This window comes from Sinohyriopsis cumingii, chromosome 15 (assembly GCF_028554795.1).
Source record: "Sinohyriopsis cumingii isolate HCF-2022 chromosome 15, ASM2855479v2, whole genome shotgun sequence".
NCBI classification, from domain to species: Eukaryota; Metazoa; Mollusca; class Bivalvia; order Unionida; family Unionidae; genus Sinohyriopsis; species Sinohyriopsis cumingii.
The window spans coordinates 11181336-11199908 of record NC_142975.1 but is presented as its reverse complement, the minus strand read 5'-3'; the positions used below and the strand labels follow the sequence as shown (position 1 = coordinate 11199908).

Genomic DNA, 18573 nt, shown 5'->3' with positions numbered 1-18573 from the left:
ATAATTTGATAGGCAAAATATAAGTGCATTTTACAGTGTTTCTTATGCTGAAAATTAGAATCAGTTTCGTAAATACTGGCTAGTCTTTCATATGAAGCATTAAAATATATTTAAAAAGTTTCAACTTCTCTAGAATATGTTTCTATGAGAGAGACAGATGCAATACTGGTTTCAACGATTCCATTTATTTCAAATTATGAAAGCGCACGGTATACAAATATCAAGGAGAATATGAAAGAACCTGTTCAATATACTTTTCTTCATTTATTGATTTTTATGACGAACCTTCAGGTAAAAAGGAACAAAAGCTGAAAATGTGTTATTCAACTTTGATCACGTCCTGTGACGACATAGGTAAATCGGTATATATGTATTGTGGAACTTTGTAAACTGATAGGTGATACGTGTGGTTAGTATAGCTCTTTAAAATGTATTCAAGAAGGGCTTATTTCATATTATAAATTATCAATGACATTCCATCGTTCTACATATCTTGATATATATGGATTACAAATTGAAATCAATAAGATGTTCACTATGTACTTGCATAGATATTGTTAAAGTAGGAAACAGTACTGAGAAAGGGCAGAAAAGTCTTTTGTATATACTACATTGCAATAGAAGGCCACATGCTAAAAAGTACATATTGTAGTAAAGGTTTGCCAGTGTAGATAATAACGGTAGGTTTTATAATTAGCGTCACGCCACTAACTTGTTTTTGGTGTTTACCGGTTTGGAAATGACAGTGCTACCAATGGCTGATTTGCGTGAATAAAAATGGAAGAGTAATTTAAGAAATTTCAAGAGTAGAATTCATTCTACTGGAATTTATAGATTTTATCCGTGCCAGTCGACTTTGGATTTGACGTGACTAAGTGAAAGGAGACAAACAAAGATGGGAGACGTGTCATCTGTGCCTTCACAGTCCTCAGAGAGGGTAAGATCTGTTGTTTTTTGTAGGTGTAGAAGGTAAATACTCCTGCCCACCCTCTTCTTGAATTTGTTTACGCCGTTAACGCTAGATACACATAAATTGGTTTCTTGATAGTTCGATAAGTGTAGATTATGGTAACACATTTTGGAATTGTGATCACACCTCTGGGGTAAGCCTAAGGGGTGGGGGCATTTTGTACAACTTTTAACGATTGTGTCTGAAAAGAGGCAAATGTGATCAATGATCCATGTGACAACACATATCAGACTGAAGCTATTGGGTAGTGACATAGGGGAAATCCCAATACCAAGAACTCATCACCTGTGTCATAACCTAGAAAACGTCGAGATCTCCATCCTTTAATCATATACACACTACTGGGCATGAAAAGACAAATATATGCATGTATCTGACATTGACTCGGGGTCAGTGCTGGATTACCCATTAAGCACACTAAGCACATGCTTAGGGCACCAGCCTAGCAAGGGCACCAGAAGAAATTAAAATTAATTGTTGACGATAAAACTGAATAAATTATATATGAGCATTTCGATATACATGTACGAGAATTTTGATTTAGTTTTTAACATTGCCTTTTTTGTTTGAGTTTCATATTTTGTAATGGGGGAGGCACCGTGATATTTTCAGTGCTTAGGGCCCTAGAAGGCCTTAATCCGTAACTGCTCAGGGTCCATTCCTGCCATCAGGGACTAAGCCCTGGGATATAACTAGAAAACTATTGTGACCGCCACAATATAGCTAGACACAAAATGGACACGACGAAGCAAAGTTCCGCATCCAACTGTGGTCAATCCTCACCCCAAGAAACGTAGCTACTGGGTCACAGTTTAACAAGAATCAAGATCCCTACCCTATAATAATGCTAATACATCTTTAAAAGACAAATGCACATACCCATTTAACTTTTGCCCTTGTGACTGTTCTTACCAACAAAACCTACCCATGAGGCTCGTACGTTTGACGTCATGTCAGAATGGCAAAGTACAGGAATACGTGCATTGCAAACACAAAATGTTGATCGTTATCCCTTTAAGACATCATGATATGCACTTCTGCAGGCCATATTTAACTTTGAACGGCACTCTAAGTCAACAATTCAAACTTTGACTTCTCCATAATCAGTTGTAATTATTTAATATGAGATAATTTACTTAAGTAAATCACTCTGAAAACTGTTATGTCTTGAAAACTGTTTTGGTTTGGTTTGATATTGTACGGCACAGTAACACAAGTAAGTAGGTGAGCTTAATGTCGAAGCAACTGGAGTAAAGTACCGTGTCCAAGGACTCTCCGTGAATGGTTTCAAACCTGCACCCTTTTGGTCGAAAGTCCGAAACGTTAACTACTGATCTATTTCATACCAAATTGCATAGGGGGTATCTTGACTTTTCTATAACCATGAGCGAAATGGTTTTCTGGCGAATTGTACTGGTGGGTATAAGATGGATGAGGGACCTGAAATAATATAACATGTTAACTTGATCATATATTCAGGACATTGAGGTCTTGTATAAGCTAATATTTTCTACAGTTTACAATTTACACCTTGGCCTCAAGATTTTTTAAAATACTCGACATAAGCACAAGTTAGGGTTTGTAAGTTTCGTGAAAATTGCAATTAGTCAGCCTATACCATTTAATAATGACAATGTTATTTCTGAGAGCAGTGGTGTTGAAGTCTTTAAATCTAACTTTTTGGCTGGTTTGAACGGCATATTTAACACAGAATGCCAAGGAAATGAAGGCTAATTACCTTTCTCAAGGCGACACCTAGGCAGCAGATCAGGGTTGGCTTTGGCGGGTATCGAACCCCTGACGCTCAACCAACTGAACCACTGCGGTTCCCTGTACAATTAATAAGATCAAACTTCCTATCCCACGCTTGTAACGATATGTTATAGGTTTAAGAAGAGATAATATATAAATTTAGAGACGTCTTGTGTTACACATTTTGTGATTTTTATCAGGTTTATAGCTTAACATATAAATAATATAAAGAGTATCGATCTGACTTTGAACAAACTTACATGCACTTTCTCATTATTAGTATCACCTCGAACTACCCTTGCTCTTGAGGGGTTATCTTGAAAAACTGATATACTTTTGAAAAAAGTGCTTTCCTTAAAATGTCTTTTTCTGTTAACTCCTTGATTTTTGTTTACATCTGCTAGAATTTATTTGAGAGAATGCAACAGATTAAGACTTAATAAAATATATAACTTTTACAGTTTCAATACCTTTGACATTTATTTATTTTCTAAAATTAAAAAAATATATGAATAAATAAAACGGATAAAACTGTGTGGATCAAACCTATATCACACGGACAGTTAACAGATGGAAGGGTAACGTCTCTCGGTTAAGGTGGCACTCTAAGTAGCTACGTAGTGTTTGTTTCGTTTTGTCTGTAAGCGGCTTTCAAACTTTACCTGTACTGAATGTTTCTTATATAATAAATGACAACAAAATAAATGCACGGATACAGTCTTTCGAATCGATGCAATACCTTAAGTGTCCAAATTTAGGCATTTCTTATTGTGAAATATCCGTATTACAGCATGTCAGATTTTCAAGTGATAAATTGCATCGGATTGTATCAACCACGTTTGCCTACATGTAACTCATTTAAGCACAATTAATTTTAAATGAACTCTATGATTGATGCAAACACGATGAAGATATTTTTGTAGATAATTTCACTACAGTATTAGAATAACGGTTAGACACGGTAAGCTGTACGAAAAGGTTTCTATGAGTAGGAAGGAAAACTCCTAAAACCTTGGACTCGTGCTCCAGCAAACGTGTGAACACATCAAGCATTGTTCGATCCTTGAAATTGTACCTGATTTCTGAGATCCTGGCAGAGAATTTGGAAGATAAAAACTGTCTCTTTATAAATTCCGGCGTTTGGGGGTGGAAAGTGGGGCGACAGCCCCAGGCCCCGCTCTTGAGGGGGCCCCCGGCTTCAGACCTTGCACGTAATGCACGCAAAGTTGCAAAGTCAACTTAGTCAACTTCGTAACGCAGTTAACAGGTGGCAGCACAGATGCGGACAGATGCAGCCAAAAAGGCATTCCACTTTGAACTACGAATATCTCATCCATGCATTTTCCACACGGAAGGCAAGAAAAGTTGACTTTAGCCTGTGAACCTGGAAACTTGTAAGGATTTCATAACGGTATATTAATGAAGAACATCTCTTTTGAAAACACTGACACTGACGTTTATGTGTAGAAGACTAGTCAGCAGCTCTTTATTGATATTGACTTATTTCCAGTTGTGTTTGGCTAACGTAACGAGTTATAACCAAGACGTCGCCGTTTAGAGTACACTTGCAATTAATTCGTGTCTTCATGTTATTTGAAAAATGACGATAATAATCAGTTTATTAGGCCAAAGGCATTCGTCATGTCATTATTTCGATTAAAAATCCCGTTGTCCACAAATAGGATTTTTTAAAATGACTAATGAAAAAACTATATTCGTGCGCCAAATCGCGAAAGTTGATCTAGTCTAGACATAATCAGTGCTTGCAGTCGCATACCAATCGCGATACCGATACTCCGTCCCTGCGAAGTCATGGTCGGCCCTAGGCCCCGCGTACTCCCAACGCCGCCTCTGTACAAATCCCGAGTGATAGAACGTCGAACGCAGTTTCCTCGATGTCTCCTTGGGAAGGCAACTTAGCTCTCATTTCTATAATGTTTTAAAATGAAGATAAAACCCCGACAAACAAAACATAACTATTTTTGTATTTTTACCTGGGTATATAGACATACATACATGTACTGATAATGCGTATCCATAAGCAAGTGCTTAATTTTTCTAACTTAAGAGAACTGCATCAAGAAGTTAAAACAGAACACGATTAATTTTGCTTGCCATTGATACATGCGTACAGAGTACCTATCATAAAGGTTAGTAGACGAAATTTATTTAATGCTTTTATTTTGGACCAATGCAATTATAAGTGCATAGGGTTAGATCCTTTACAATTTGACACGTCGGCATGACGGTTTGTTTGATAAATCGTAGCAAAGCTTATTCACCAATTTACGCATTTTCAGACAATGCTATACAATAGACAATACTTTTATGTAGCCAGACAAAATTGGATATTGAAACCTTTTGAAGCTGTCTTAAGTCTGTTATTGACGGTTTATATTACACGATAAACGAAATAAGAATTGAGACAAGACGTGTGGTTCCATGTCATAGAATGTTGTTGCTTCCTTAACATTGCAAGAATTAGAAAGCTGGAGAAACTTAACATCAGTTGAATTTAAAGACTTCACGCACAGGTGAAAATCCAAGAAACTGTATTCATTCACTATTAAACTCAGGCTAGAAGGAATAGGGGTAATTTTCATCAGTTACCGACAAAACAATTCGAAATTAATTGTCAGAAGGAGCCGCCGGTATATCTAAAACACATTTATGTCTTCTAAGTACGCGAGAATAGCGGTAAAGTAAATGTTACACAAAATAGATATATACTTCCTTCTTCAACATTAAAAAATAGCCTTAAAAACATGTCTAAAAAAATTCTGAAACTGCCGTCACTTTATTATCCTTCGCCCTGTGAAGTCGGCGGAGCATATATGGATGAGTAATGTCCGTCCGTCCGTCCGTCCGTCATTCTTTCTTTTCCGGAACATAACTCGTGGAAGAGATCTATATAAAACTTGATTCCCATATTAGACTACTGGCTCAGCTATGCATTTTTCTATTGACGGTTCTTCATTTACAATGCCTGAACTTTTTTGTCCGTTTCTTACTAAATCCATACATCAATCACTGACACTTCCGTTTTCCAAGCAAATCTCATAATCTTTCGAAATTACTGTAAGAATCTATACATATACATAATAGATTAAACTCGTGATGTGCATATTGATTTTATCAAATTTTCGGTTTCTATATTTATTAAGTTTTATCGATTAATCCGTCCATCAATGAAGCATGCACAATTTCGTTTCTGTAGAAAATCGCCAAAAATAGTTATATTTTACGAGAAATAGTCAGGTTGTATATGTACATAAAGGACCTTGTCGGTCTGTAGTCAAGAGCGTACCTAGGCGAGATTGCAACAAAAGGTTAGCTGCTAAATAGTTTATTTTTATTTCTTATTAGATTTGGTTTTAAAGGCTTTAGACATGTTATTTTAGTGAAGTAAAATCACACGATAGAAAATGCACTGAAGACACCAGTGATGTATATAAAAGACATGCAATTCTGTGCATCTTCCAGTTGATGGTACCTTACTGTAGGAAGCAGTTAATCTTTTCACGTATACGTTAATACAATAGCATGGTGTCTGCGAAAGAAAAACGAAGTTTTCTTTTCTCTTGTGATAGGATTCAATCATTTTTACACATGTATTATCACTGACACTCAACATTGATTTTAAATCATAAAACTTCCTCCAGATCAATTCGATACGAGCATGCTCATTCATCAAAATCTTCCTGCTTCACCGGTGACGGTAGAAAGCTTACGTCGAGCTAAGTGTTTAAGATTAGCAAGGGTCAGTTACTCTGTAAAGACTATTATTCACTATATGATTTGTATCAACAAACAACTAACCTGACCTTTTATTATCGAAATCCAAACCAGTAATGCGAGACATCTAAAATTTCAAACGGCACTTCCATTAAGTGATATAATCTTGTATATTCAATGTTTTCTTTCGTGTTTATTGCCTAGTTCGTCTCTGCTGTAGTTCTCTTCGAAAGAAATTTGGTGAGAGTTGAAAGCACTCAGGTTAATAAAAGGAATGCATACACAAAGAAACCAAAATAATACAAGGAAAAAAAAAAGAAGCAACAACAAAAAACAAACAAAAAAGAACAACATAAACAACAAAAATAAATAAACAACAACAAGAAAAATCTAAAAACAAAACAAAAACACGAACACAAACCAAAAAGGACAAAATGACACACACATACCACCAAACACAATAAATAACTCACCCAAAAAAACGAAACGAAACAAAACACAAAAAATAGACTAATGTTCGTCGTATTTTATTTTTATTGAAAATTTTACTTTGCACGCATTCTCTTGCTGAATCAAATGTAATTTGAATGAGAGTTATTCGCCATATGATTTGTATTTGTGTGTATATATATATATATATATATATATATATATATATATATATATATATATATATATATATATATATATATAACGAAATACATTACAATCGGTAACTCATCTTACTGACATAAAATACGTCGCTTTGTCTAAAACAACTGACCTCGTTTTGGACTATATTATTCGTTCATTGTAAATTTAAAAAGCAGAGAAGTGAATCACATTTTGCATTATCCAGAATTTAAAAGATTTGCCACACAATAGAAAATTCGAGATTTGTATAAGTCATAAACTTGCCTGTTGAATAGCATACATCTATTCATACGGAAAATTAAATTACCCGCGTGATATACTAATTGCCTCATATAACAGGAAGTCTAATTTTAATACACGAGTTAAATAACTTACACCTTAATTGTCCTTGTTATTGGTGATACTTCAAAAGATCATTGTTATCTATATAAGACCTACATTTTGCAGAAAACAAACATCACAAAATATCTGTTCGTCAGTTCGAATGTGTGGATGCCATTGCACCAGACAATTTATCTGGCTATGAAAATACCTTATCATGTATTAACTCTAACCAAATGAAAGATAAATCGTTGAAGAAATGGGCTGGATTCCCTGCACACTCTTGAGTCTCAGTACATTTCGAGCGGAATTAGAATGATTTTAAAGCTGTTTGACAGGGTTTTAAAAGTTTCAACTGCTATATTGGGTCTACAGTTAACTGCTTAAGAAATAGGCGCATGCATGTGTCATTGCTTGTGCGTGTACATGTCTGTCCCGTTCATATAAGTATATATACACTTCTTGCCTATCTTGGTAGGTATTGTTGTATACTGTTTATGATCTGCCTCACTTTAAACCGCGATTATTTCTTACAATAAATACCCATCACGCATGAATGATTTTAGTTTATTCTTAAAAAGTAAAAGCTCCCCACAAAAGTCGATTGAAATTTAACATAGTTATGTAAGGGATGCATATGAACAGTGGACTGAATGCCAATTACTAAATTAAGTAAGGGATGCATAGGAACAGTGGTCTGAATGCCAATTACTAAATTATGTAAGAAATGCATAGAAACAGCGGACTGAATGCCATTAATTGAGTTATGTAAGAGATGCACAGGAACAGTGGACTGAATGCCATTAACAAAGTTATTTAAGAGATGTCTGTGAACAGCGGACTGAATGCCATTAACTGAGTTATGTAAGGGATGCTTAGGAGCAATGGATTGAATGCCATTAACAGAGTTATGTAAGGAATGCAGTGCTATTTAAATATGGATACAAACAATTCTTTACAGCTTCCATTTTGTACGGTGTAATGAGATGAAGACAGTATACTGCATCAGAACAGAGAAAAGGTATTCGTTTGATAATTGTATTTGAAAGACATAGTTGCGATAATAGTATCGGTTTTAACTGTGTATTGAGAGACTAGAAAGACAGCCAGTACACTCGTTTTGTATTTATGTTAATTACTAAAATGAAATTAACATTAATTACTATAATGTAAGAAATGTGTACAGTAAGCTAACTAAAAGTTTGGACACCATGCCTATGGTGACATATACCTTAGGAACAGAGATGCAATATAAAATCATATGATTCAAAATTGAACATTATAAATGTTTAATTTGAATGGAATTAGATAGCAGATATCAGTACCTTTAAATAATATTTTGCTTCATAGAATCTCTGGTTTTGCATCCAACCTTTATATAAGGAATATACACGACGATGTATACACTGATACAAGATCTGCACGGACGTATGTAGTCCAGCCACGATTTCGCCAAGCTCGATTACACAAATTGTTGCGTTATCTGCTAATTTATATGATACGCTACCAATCGTCGTCGTCAACATTACTAAAGTGACAATGCATTTTCTTCCCATTTCTGCTGTTACAAGATTGATCTCGTTTCCAGAAAAAGTGGGCAATTTGGGGGTGGTGTTCGGTGTTGGTTATATTATGCGATTCTGTCGTTTGGTGCAACCTATGGATCACGTAGCACCACAGCAACCCCCTGCGGGTCAAGGGTTGTAGAATTGGCCCGACGTGCATCGCTACGTGTCGTAAAAGGCGACTAATTAGAGGCAACCTGTTTTCCGTGGGTTGCGTCCCGTGTCGGGGGAGGAAAGGATCCTGGTAGATGAGCAGAGGCTTTCCGATGCAATACACTATTTTGGCCTCTACTTCTTCTAGACGGGTGGTCGGGAGGGCCCGGTATCGACAAATCGGCTGGTCACGCCAAGCCACAGGAGGTCTTAATTTACTTGATCACTTTCTCTATTTTTTTCCTTCCATGTATCTCTCTTGATACTACCGTTGCCCCTCCTCTCTACCCTTTTATTTTTCCTTTCTCCTACTCTCAAAAGACTTCATAGAAGGCGACGGCTCAACGGGTCAATCGGGATGTAATCTTACCTACTGAGTATACCACCTGTGTATCCCTGGCATTTGAAAAATTTCCCCTTGTTGGACTACCTGGCAGGTGACGAAATAACAAGAAAATAAAATAAATGGAAAATCAAAAAAAAAAAAGTCAACACAAGAGATTAGTCGGAAAACCCAAAAGCACTATAAAACTCAAATCAGGTGGTCTGCTTGTGGAGTGCGAACGTAAAGTACATACTGAGAACATCAAAAAAATTAAGACCTTTCATGACATTCCAGTACCTTGTTTCGCACACACTTCACTTAATACATCAAAAGGTGTCATTCGTTGCCGTGACCTAGCTGGAGTCAGCGACAACGAAATCATCGAAGGGATGAAAAATGAAGGTGTCACTGCAGTCCGTAGAATTCGTATCAAACGAAATAACAATCTGCAGGACAACAACACCATATATATAAAATCCCCTTTGATGTTTCAAATGTCAAACATACGGCCATCACGAAGACCGATGATCGAGAAGCCAAGTATGTGGCCGATGCAGAGATCATTCTAATCGGAAATCCGAGTGCAGCGCCACTCCGCATTGCGTCAACTGTGGAAATAAACACCATGCTAATTCAAAGGATTGTGACACCTGGAAACAGGATAAGGAAATACAGAAGATTAAATACACCTCCAATATCCCCTATTCAGAGGCCAGGAAGCTAATACAAGTTAGAACTACCCTCCCCGGCCCGACCTTCACAACTGCAGTTACAAACAAACTAAAAGCAACGATGGACGCACAAACCCAAACAAACCCGCCTGAATCCCCTTCCAGCTGAAACATTCCGCATTAGAAACCTCTGAAAAATTCAATATCGACACAAACGACGTTCAACAACACTACACCGACAAAATCACCAAACAGTAAAATAATTCTTAAACAAATAGGTAGGAAAAGGGGTCTGATTATCCTATAAAGCTACACAACATGTTTGGAGACTTTAAGGACATGGATGCAGAAGAAACTGCTCCATGTCTCAAGGTAGCTCTTGACCTACCAACAAACAATTCCCTCCCGTACTTCCTCCAGAGAAATAACCACACAGATTGCCTCCGCTAAAGGTCTAACCTAGCTCCGCAATCTTCTATTTTTTAAATAATGAAGAACACCGTCCTACAATGGAACTGTCGATGACTTAAAGTCAACTACTATGATATTCTTCTGCTTTTAAACGAACACAGACCTGCAGTACTATGCCTTCAGGAAACTTTCTTAAAGATACGGATAACATCACACTTAAAAACTACTCCCTGTTTAACACCTACTCCCAAAATGTTGACAGGGTATTAGGAAGAGTTTCTGTTGTTGTGAACAATATAGCCCCTGATAGCGTCATCCTTATAAACACAAATCTGCAAGCCATTGCTGTAAGCGTCACATCAAGTGATTGCCTTTTGTTCTATTTACTTACCACCAAGGGGCCCCCGAGTGGCCGAGTGGTCTAAAGCGCTCTTCGTTACGGATCACTGCCATCTCACCTTTGTCTGCGTAGGTTCGAGTCTCGGATTCGGCCAATGTGGGTATGTGAGAAAGCTTGCCAGGAGTTTTTCGAGGGTCAGTGGTTCTTTCCGGGCATTTCCTGAGTTCTTCCTCCACCTGTAATACTGGCCGCCATGTATAGGTTATCGTGTGCTGGAAAATAGCGTTAAACCCTACAACAACAACAACAACAACAACTTACCACCAAACACTAACCTAGTACCAAACGATTTAGACAAACTTGTTCAGCAACTTCACGTACCCATTGATTTACTCGGGGATTTTAATGCCCATAACATTTTATGGGGATCAGTCCACATAAGTCACTGGTGCCACGAAGTAGACGAGTTCATTGCTAGACACGATTTGTGTCTACATAACACCAAATCACCTACATATTAATACCCAGGCACGGGTAAATACACATGCATCGACTTGACAATTTGTTCTTCTTCGCTGATTTAAGACTATGAATGGTAGGCCGCTGATGACCTTCACAGCAGTGATCACTTTCCAATGCCCCTTGCAAATATTAACTCTACAATTGATTATGCAATTCCAGAATATAATTTAAAGATGGCATACTGGGCTAAGTTTGAAACACTGTCAAACTAGGCTGAATGAGGATACAGTTGTCAACGTTAATGACCCTATTCAGGATTTTACTTCTATTTTACTTGAGATTGCAGAAGAATCCATTCCCAGGTCATCAACGAACTGTAAAAAACTCCAAAACCTTGGTTCACTAAGGAATGTAAGGAAGCCAACAGACAACACCGAGAAGCATTGAAAAAATTAACAGTTATCCCACGCCCGAAAACTTAAGGTATATATCGTATTGGCCGGGCCAAGGGTCGCCGCCCAATCAAAGAAAGTAAACGAGCATCATGGAAGAAATATGTTTCTTCTTTAAACGCTCGTTCCTCAGTAAGAAAGTTTGGGAAACTATACGCAAAATAAACGGCAAGAGAACCCACACATCTCTTAGGCATCTGAAACGGAACAATAACAATTTTAGTTCCAAACGTGAACTGTTCATGCTTACAGTTTATCTAATAATTCTTCATCATCTAATAATTCAGAAGCCTTCCGAAGATTAAAAACTCAAAAACAAAAGTCACGTCTAAAATTCACATCCAAAAACGTGGACAGTTATAACCAACTGTTGTCACTACTGGAGCTTATGGAGGCTTTAGATAAGGCACATGATACATCCATTTGGCCTGACGAAATACATTACCAGTTTTTGAAACACCTTCCAGAATCATCATTAACATCACTTCAGAAAATCTTCAATGATTTATGGATTACTGGTAATGTACCCAAGATCTGGACTGAAGCAACAGTAATACCAATTTCCAAACCAGGTAAAAATAGCACAGATCCTAACAGCTGTGTGTGCAAAACAATGGAATGAATGATCAATTCTCGGCTTGTATGGTACCTGGAAACTAACAATTTAATATCTTCTTTCCAAAGTAGCTTTCGATATGGCCGGATCACCGACAACTATGTGGTTAAACTGGAAACATTTATTCACGATGCAGTTATCAAGAAGGAACATTTAGTAGCGGTTTTCTTTGATTTAGAAAGGCTTATGACACGACATGGAAGTACGGGATATTAAATGACCTGCACGATCTGGGTCTAAAAGGCCGTATGCTCTCTTTCATATCAAACTTTCCCTCAGACAGAGAATTCAAGGTACGAGTGGGTTCTACCCTCTCAGATCTGCACGAGCAAGAGATGGGTGTGCCCCAGGGTAGTAATTATCTGTGACGCTTTTCAACATCAGAATTAATAGCATCTCCAAGTGTTTGACTCCTGGTGTGGATTGCTAGCTATACGTTGATGATTTTGTATGTAATGTTATCGATTAAAGCACATGCATACGATCGAAGGACAACTACAGGAAAATATAAACAAGATTCAAAATTGGGCCGGTACTAACGGTTTCAAATTCTCGAAATAAAAAACGGTATGTATGCATTTCTGTCAGTTACGAAGTCACCACGATGAACCTAAACTCGCGCTGGAAGGAACACCTAATCCAGTTGTTGAGGAAACAATGATTTTAGGTATTATATTCGACAGAAAACTGACTTTTATTCCACACTTAAAGAACCTGAAAACTAAATGCTTAAAAGCTCTAGATCTACCTAATAGCGCACTCTGACTGGGGCGATGATAGAAAAGTCATCCTCAATTTATATAGAACGTTTATTCGCTCCAATCTGGATCATGGTTGCGCTGTTTATGGTTCAGCCATAAAGTCATATTAGAGAATGCTTGATCCAATTCATAATCATGGAATAAGACTCGCTCTGGGAGCATTTAAGACACCCCCGTGTGAAAGCCTCCTCGTTGAAGCGAACGGACCACCTTTATCACATCGTAGAGAAATGCTTTCCGCACAGTATGCTTTCAAATTAAAATCAAACCATCTGAACACCTTATACGAAAACAACCAAACGCCATACCTTCCTTTGGCATTAGCATATCATCCAGGCTTGACAGTACAAAAATTAATATTTCTATAATTCCCGAAAATCCACCCTGGCTACATAAACAACCAAAAGTACTTTTTACGCTACACGATGGAAAAAAAATCCGAAACAAACCCATCCATCTTCCTCAACTCTTATCATGAACTCCTCACCGATTTTAAAAAACTACACAAGAATTGATATCGACGGATCAAAGGATGAGGAAAAGGCTGCTGCAGCCTCCGTTAGTGGAAATCACATAACACAAGTTCGCTTTCCAAATGGCACATAAATCTTTTCATCCGAAATCATAGTAATAGACCTTGCTGTGCAATGTATCGAAATCAAACGTATTTTAAATAGAATCATCTTCTCCGACTCGCTATCAGTACTTCAGTCACTACACAGTATAATACCGGAGAACCCATTATTGAAAAACATAGTGGTCCAAAATACCGATAATATAATATACTGCTGGTTACCCAGCCATATTGGTATTAAATGTAATGAAAAAGCAGATCACGCTGATAAAATGACCTTAACTCAAGAACCATTTGATTTTAAAATACCGTATACTGATTTTAAACCTAGCATCAAACCATCCTTACGTCAGAAGTGGGAGGCATCATGGAATGATGCAGTGAATAACAAACTTCATGTAATCAAGCCAACCCTTTGAGAATGGGCTCCTTCCTACATAATCATCCGTAGGGAAGAAGTACTCATTGCAAGAATTGGTCATACTTATATAACTTCTTCCCACGTACTAAAAGGTGAAGACCCACCAGAGTGCGTTTTTCGCAATGAACGATTTACTGTTAAGCACATTATGACGGAGTGTTTAGATCTGCAACCTGTGTGCGATCAGTACTACAATGTGCATTATATGAAGGAACTTTCTGATACAATACACGTAAGTTGTATTCTAGAATTCTTAAAAGAAGTAAATATTTATTCTAAACTATAACTTTTATGCCATCACGCTCAGAAGTTTCATGGAATGTATATACCGTCCTTTGCATTCAATACCTTTTCATCTGTCATCATTACATCAAACACCTTTTACATTCCCCATTGATCGGGAAGCTTTATTTATAGCCGTTACTATCATGTCGTTTTACATTCAAGTCACTGGTTTTATATCGCTGGTCGATACGAAACCTTTTACCACTTTTAAATAACCCTACATATAACCTTTTGTATGGCGCTAGATAGCCGAGTAGTGCTGATGCACCGTAAAAATATAATCAATCAATCGATCAGTCAGCACCACAGCACTGTACTGTATAGATGGTTAATATCTAGTTGTGACCTAATTTCACGCTTCCAGTCTTGAGACATTTGCGTAGAGTTTTATTAGCGCTGATGTATTTCAAACATTTTTCTTTATCATTTCTTTGTACTTTTTAAAATATATGAAATTTCCAGGAATGTATTTCTAGGCAGAAGTCTGATTGATCTCGCATATTGTAAACATCCAATCCCAAACTACCCACCCTGCGAAAACAAATAACCCACCGTATAGAGCTTAATATAAGTTATCGAAACATATCAAACAACGACATAAACAGAGTTAAGGATGCTGGCTTGTGAAGCGTCGGAATATTCAACTTGTTAAAAACCCTGATTGCTTTACATTAACTAAAATTCAGGCAATTAAAAATCACAAAATATTTGTCGGTTGGTTTGTATTTTTAGCTCATTATTCATATTTGAGTATCTAATCCCATATTAGGGTTATTACAAATTGGAAGAAGGACACTGTTACTAAGTGCCAATGCTGTATGAACCAAACGAATATTGACAAATTAATCAAATTTTGAACAGGTTGAAGATTGAAGATTCATCTTGTCAAATACACAAAGGAAAGGATATGTAGGTGGTGAATATTTTTAGCATGATACAAGTATTGAAATCACATATATATAAAGAATGCATGGCTGATTTTCGGTCCTAAAACGCAAATGATTTCCAAATGTTTCGTGTATTATTTTTTCACAGTACTGTTATTGAGAGAATATGAACTGTATAACAGTTTGTTTCTTTTTGATCATTTCGAAGGAGACAGAATTAGCATGCAAGCCATACGGTTAACCTCTCCGAGAGTAACATCGTTACGACACACCAAATCAAAAGGTGGTGTCATATTGATGCGGTCATAATGCAATGTATAGGTTATTTCAAGCTATAGTGTAGAAGCAGGAGTTCGATCTTGAGGATTTCCTACATATTAATACTGTATCGTAGTTCTCTGATTATCTAAACCCCCAACTGCATTAAAAGATTTTAAATGTATAACCAGACTGACCATAGTAGATATGTTCTCTTTGAAATGCACTAGATACACTAGATGCAAGGTATATGCCGCCCTGAATTGATCATTTTATGTTTGACTGAGGAAGCCACAACTAAGTATAATATGAATCGACAGTATGCCATTTGACATGGTCAGATACGGATGATAGCTGCTCATAAGTCTGAGAATTGATTTTTTTCCAAAAGGCCGTGTTCGTTACCTGAATGTTTTAACAGTAGAATCAGATTGGCCATACTAAATCTATTTTCTCTGATACGCGCCACATCCACCAGGCTTAAAGTGATTTTCGCCTGAGCTTGTACTTTTAACGCCTAACAAAGTTGACCTGACCTTCTATTTAGAAAAAGGGTATGTTTACATTTCAAATAGTCAAATCGATGTAAATCATCTAGACTGAAATAGGTTGCAATCCATATTGTTGCACTATTCTCCGCAAAATTAATTTGTATCATCATGTAAAAATAATTATAGAGGAAAATATAAAACAAGATATAATGTCACCACGCATACTTTATATACTGTTATTAATGTATGTACAAATCTTAGAAACTTTATTCTTTTGAATCTAATTTATTCTTTCCACATATACATCAAGAAATGTGTTGGTTGCTCTGTGAACCTTTGCGCGATATTGCTTTCATTAATATCATAACTTTAATGTGAATTAGTCAGACAGTAAATCTGATTTCATACAATTGTGTACACATTAGTGCTGTAGTCTCTTTTTCATATACAATAATAGGATTCCTTTTTGTCAGTTGGAGTCACCTCATTTATAACAACGTCTAAATTTTTCCCATGGTTCCTATCGATGGCACATGACTGCAGTGAATGCCATCGTAATGTTGACAAAACAATGAATCAATTCCGTCCTTAATAGATACGCGGTAAAAACAATTTGTTAGCGGCAGACATCTTACACGAAAGCTCTACTGCTAACAAACCAAATGCTGATACAAGATACAGATACATAAATATGAGGGGAAAAAACATACCAATAAAATATGTAACCGTATTTTGTTTTGGGTTAGGACACCGAGGATTTGCAGAAGACTTGGATATTGTGGACATTTGGACCAGAGTCCGTTCTTGGAGAGTTGACCTATTCGGAATCTCACTGTCTGTGGACCAATGATATTGAGAGACTGGAAAATATCCCACCACCTCACCCATCACCAAAGAGGAAACATGAGGTGTTCCAACTGGAGAAATATAAACACGTGGACAGGAGAGCGGATGAGGTAAAAATGGTTTTCCTTTGATTACTTACATTAGTTAAATTTAAATTTAGAAATCGTGCTATTTTTAAAATAATAACTGTGCAAATCTTGCCATTTTAATTGGTGTTCGTCATAGACTCACAACAGCATTTCGGTTTGGTTAAGAATATACTGCTTTAAGGTCTTTGGCAAGGAGGTTTATACTACTTTAAGGTCTTTGGCAAGGAGGTTTATACTGCTTTAAGGTCTTTGGCAAGGAGGTTTTGAGAGAGTGTATTTGGCAAGGAGGTTTTGAGAGTGTGTATTGCGTTAGGACACAACCCGGCATAATAGACAATGCTGATATTGTCCACTTGTAAGAAATTATCACAGAGTGGCAAAATAGTTTGGCAGAAAACTTCATAAAACTTCGACCTGCTTTCTTTTCTAATATTTTTCACCTCAGTGTTATTACTGAAATGACTTCGTATAAAAACAGACGCAACAGTGTTTAAACTGAGTACGAAATATCGGTTTGGAAATATTAACTACGGAAATGAAGTGAATTCTTCTGTCCAATATTTAGTAATATTATACCTTTATTTACTCCGATAGAGACAGGGGTACAAGTCTCAAAGCGTCCTTAGATAAACCAAGCATCACGTGACCCTAAGTCAATGAGGTTTCAGTTTCTTTCTTTTGTGTTTTAATTTTGTGATTGAGTTAGACATAGCTTGCTCGTGGTAAAATAGTTTTTTGATTTCGTTGATTTCATTGTAGACAGGTCAGAGGTTCAACAAAAAGTCGGTAGGTGACCTTGTGACACACCTGACAAAAGATTTCCCGGATGATATTTCTAAGGTCCGTAGTATTTACAAATGGGTTACGATGCAGCCGATTCAGAAATTGTCTTATCCCGATAAACAGCCCGACGAAGACACTGTCCTTTTCCAGCTTTTGAAGCTGAAGCGGAGAGAGAAAACGTATGCGCAGTTCTTTAGTTTGCTATGTGGGTAAGTCAATGAATGAAATTCGTGTTTATTAAACTTGATGGGACTTCGAAATGTAATTTAGAATACGATCATTCCGCAACCTTCTCTTTGCCAATGAAACTTACTGACCAACACGATTGTGTACATGAATTATTTAAATATTTCAGTGTTGCGGTTTGCTACTGGTGGTGGTGTTGTGAAGCTTTAACTTCTTACAATGTGACCTCTTTATTTGGCTATCGTTATGTAGAGGTTGATTGCCCACGGTATTGATGCCTGAATCGAGTAAATACTAAAATAAAGTGTGAAATTATAGATGTAATGATATAGATCTGAGCAGATATATAGAACAGAATGACACTGGTCCCCGTACATGAAAAAACAAACAATTAATCAGTGACATAAACAACTGGGATAATACATTACAAAAGGAAGATACACTTCTTTTTGGAATAAATCTTTCACCGAATTTCAAACACAAATATATTTATATAAATAGCCAATCTGTTTTAAATGATAGAATTAGTTCATCATATAATCGAGTGAACGATCGAAGTCATTGCCTTGTACAACTTCATAATCTC

The 18573-nt window shown here is 36.8% G+C and overlaps 1 protein-coding gene across 1 annotated transcript in view; it reads left to right on the top strand.

Annotated features, from left to right (window-relative positions):
- Window positions 1–494: 494 nt before the first annotated feature.
- LOC149781258 (hillarin-like) overlaps window positions 495–18573 on the top strand; it is a 30852-nt gene continuing 12773 nt past the window's right edge. The window contains exons 1-3 of the mRNA XM_089935341.1: window positions 495–937; window positions 16830–17039; window positions 17778–18010. Of these exons, the coding sequence (XP_089791467.1) occupies window positions 896–937; window positions 16830–17039; window positions 17778–18010 (485 nt within the window). The 5' untranslated portion in view covers window positions 495–895. The remainder of the gene's footprint in view (window positions 938–16829; window positions 17040–17777; window positions 18011–18573) is intronic.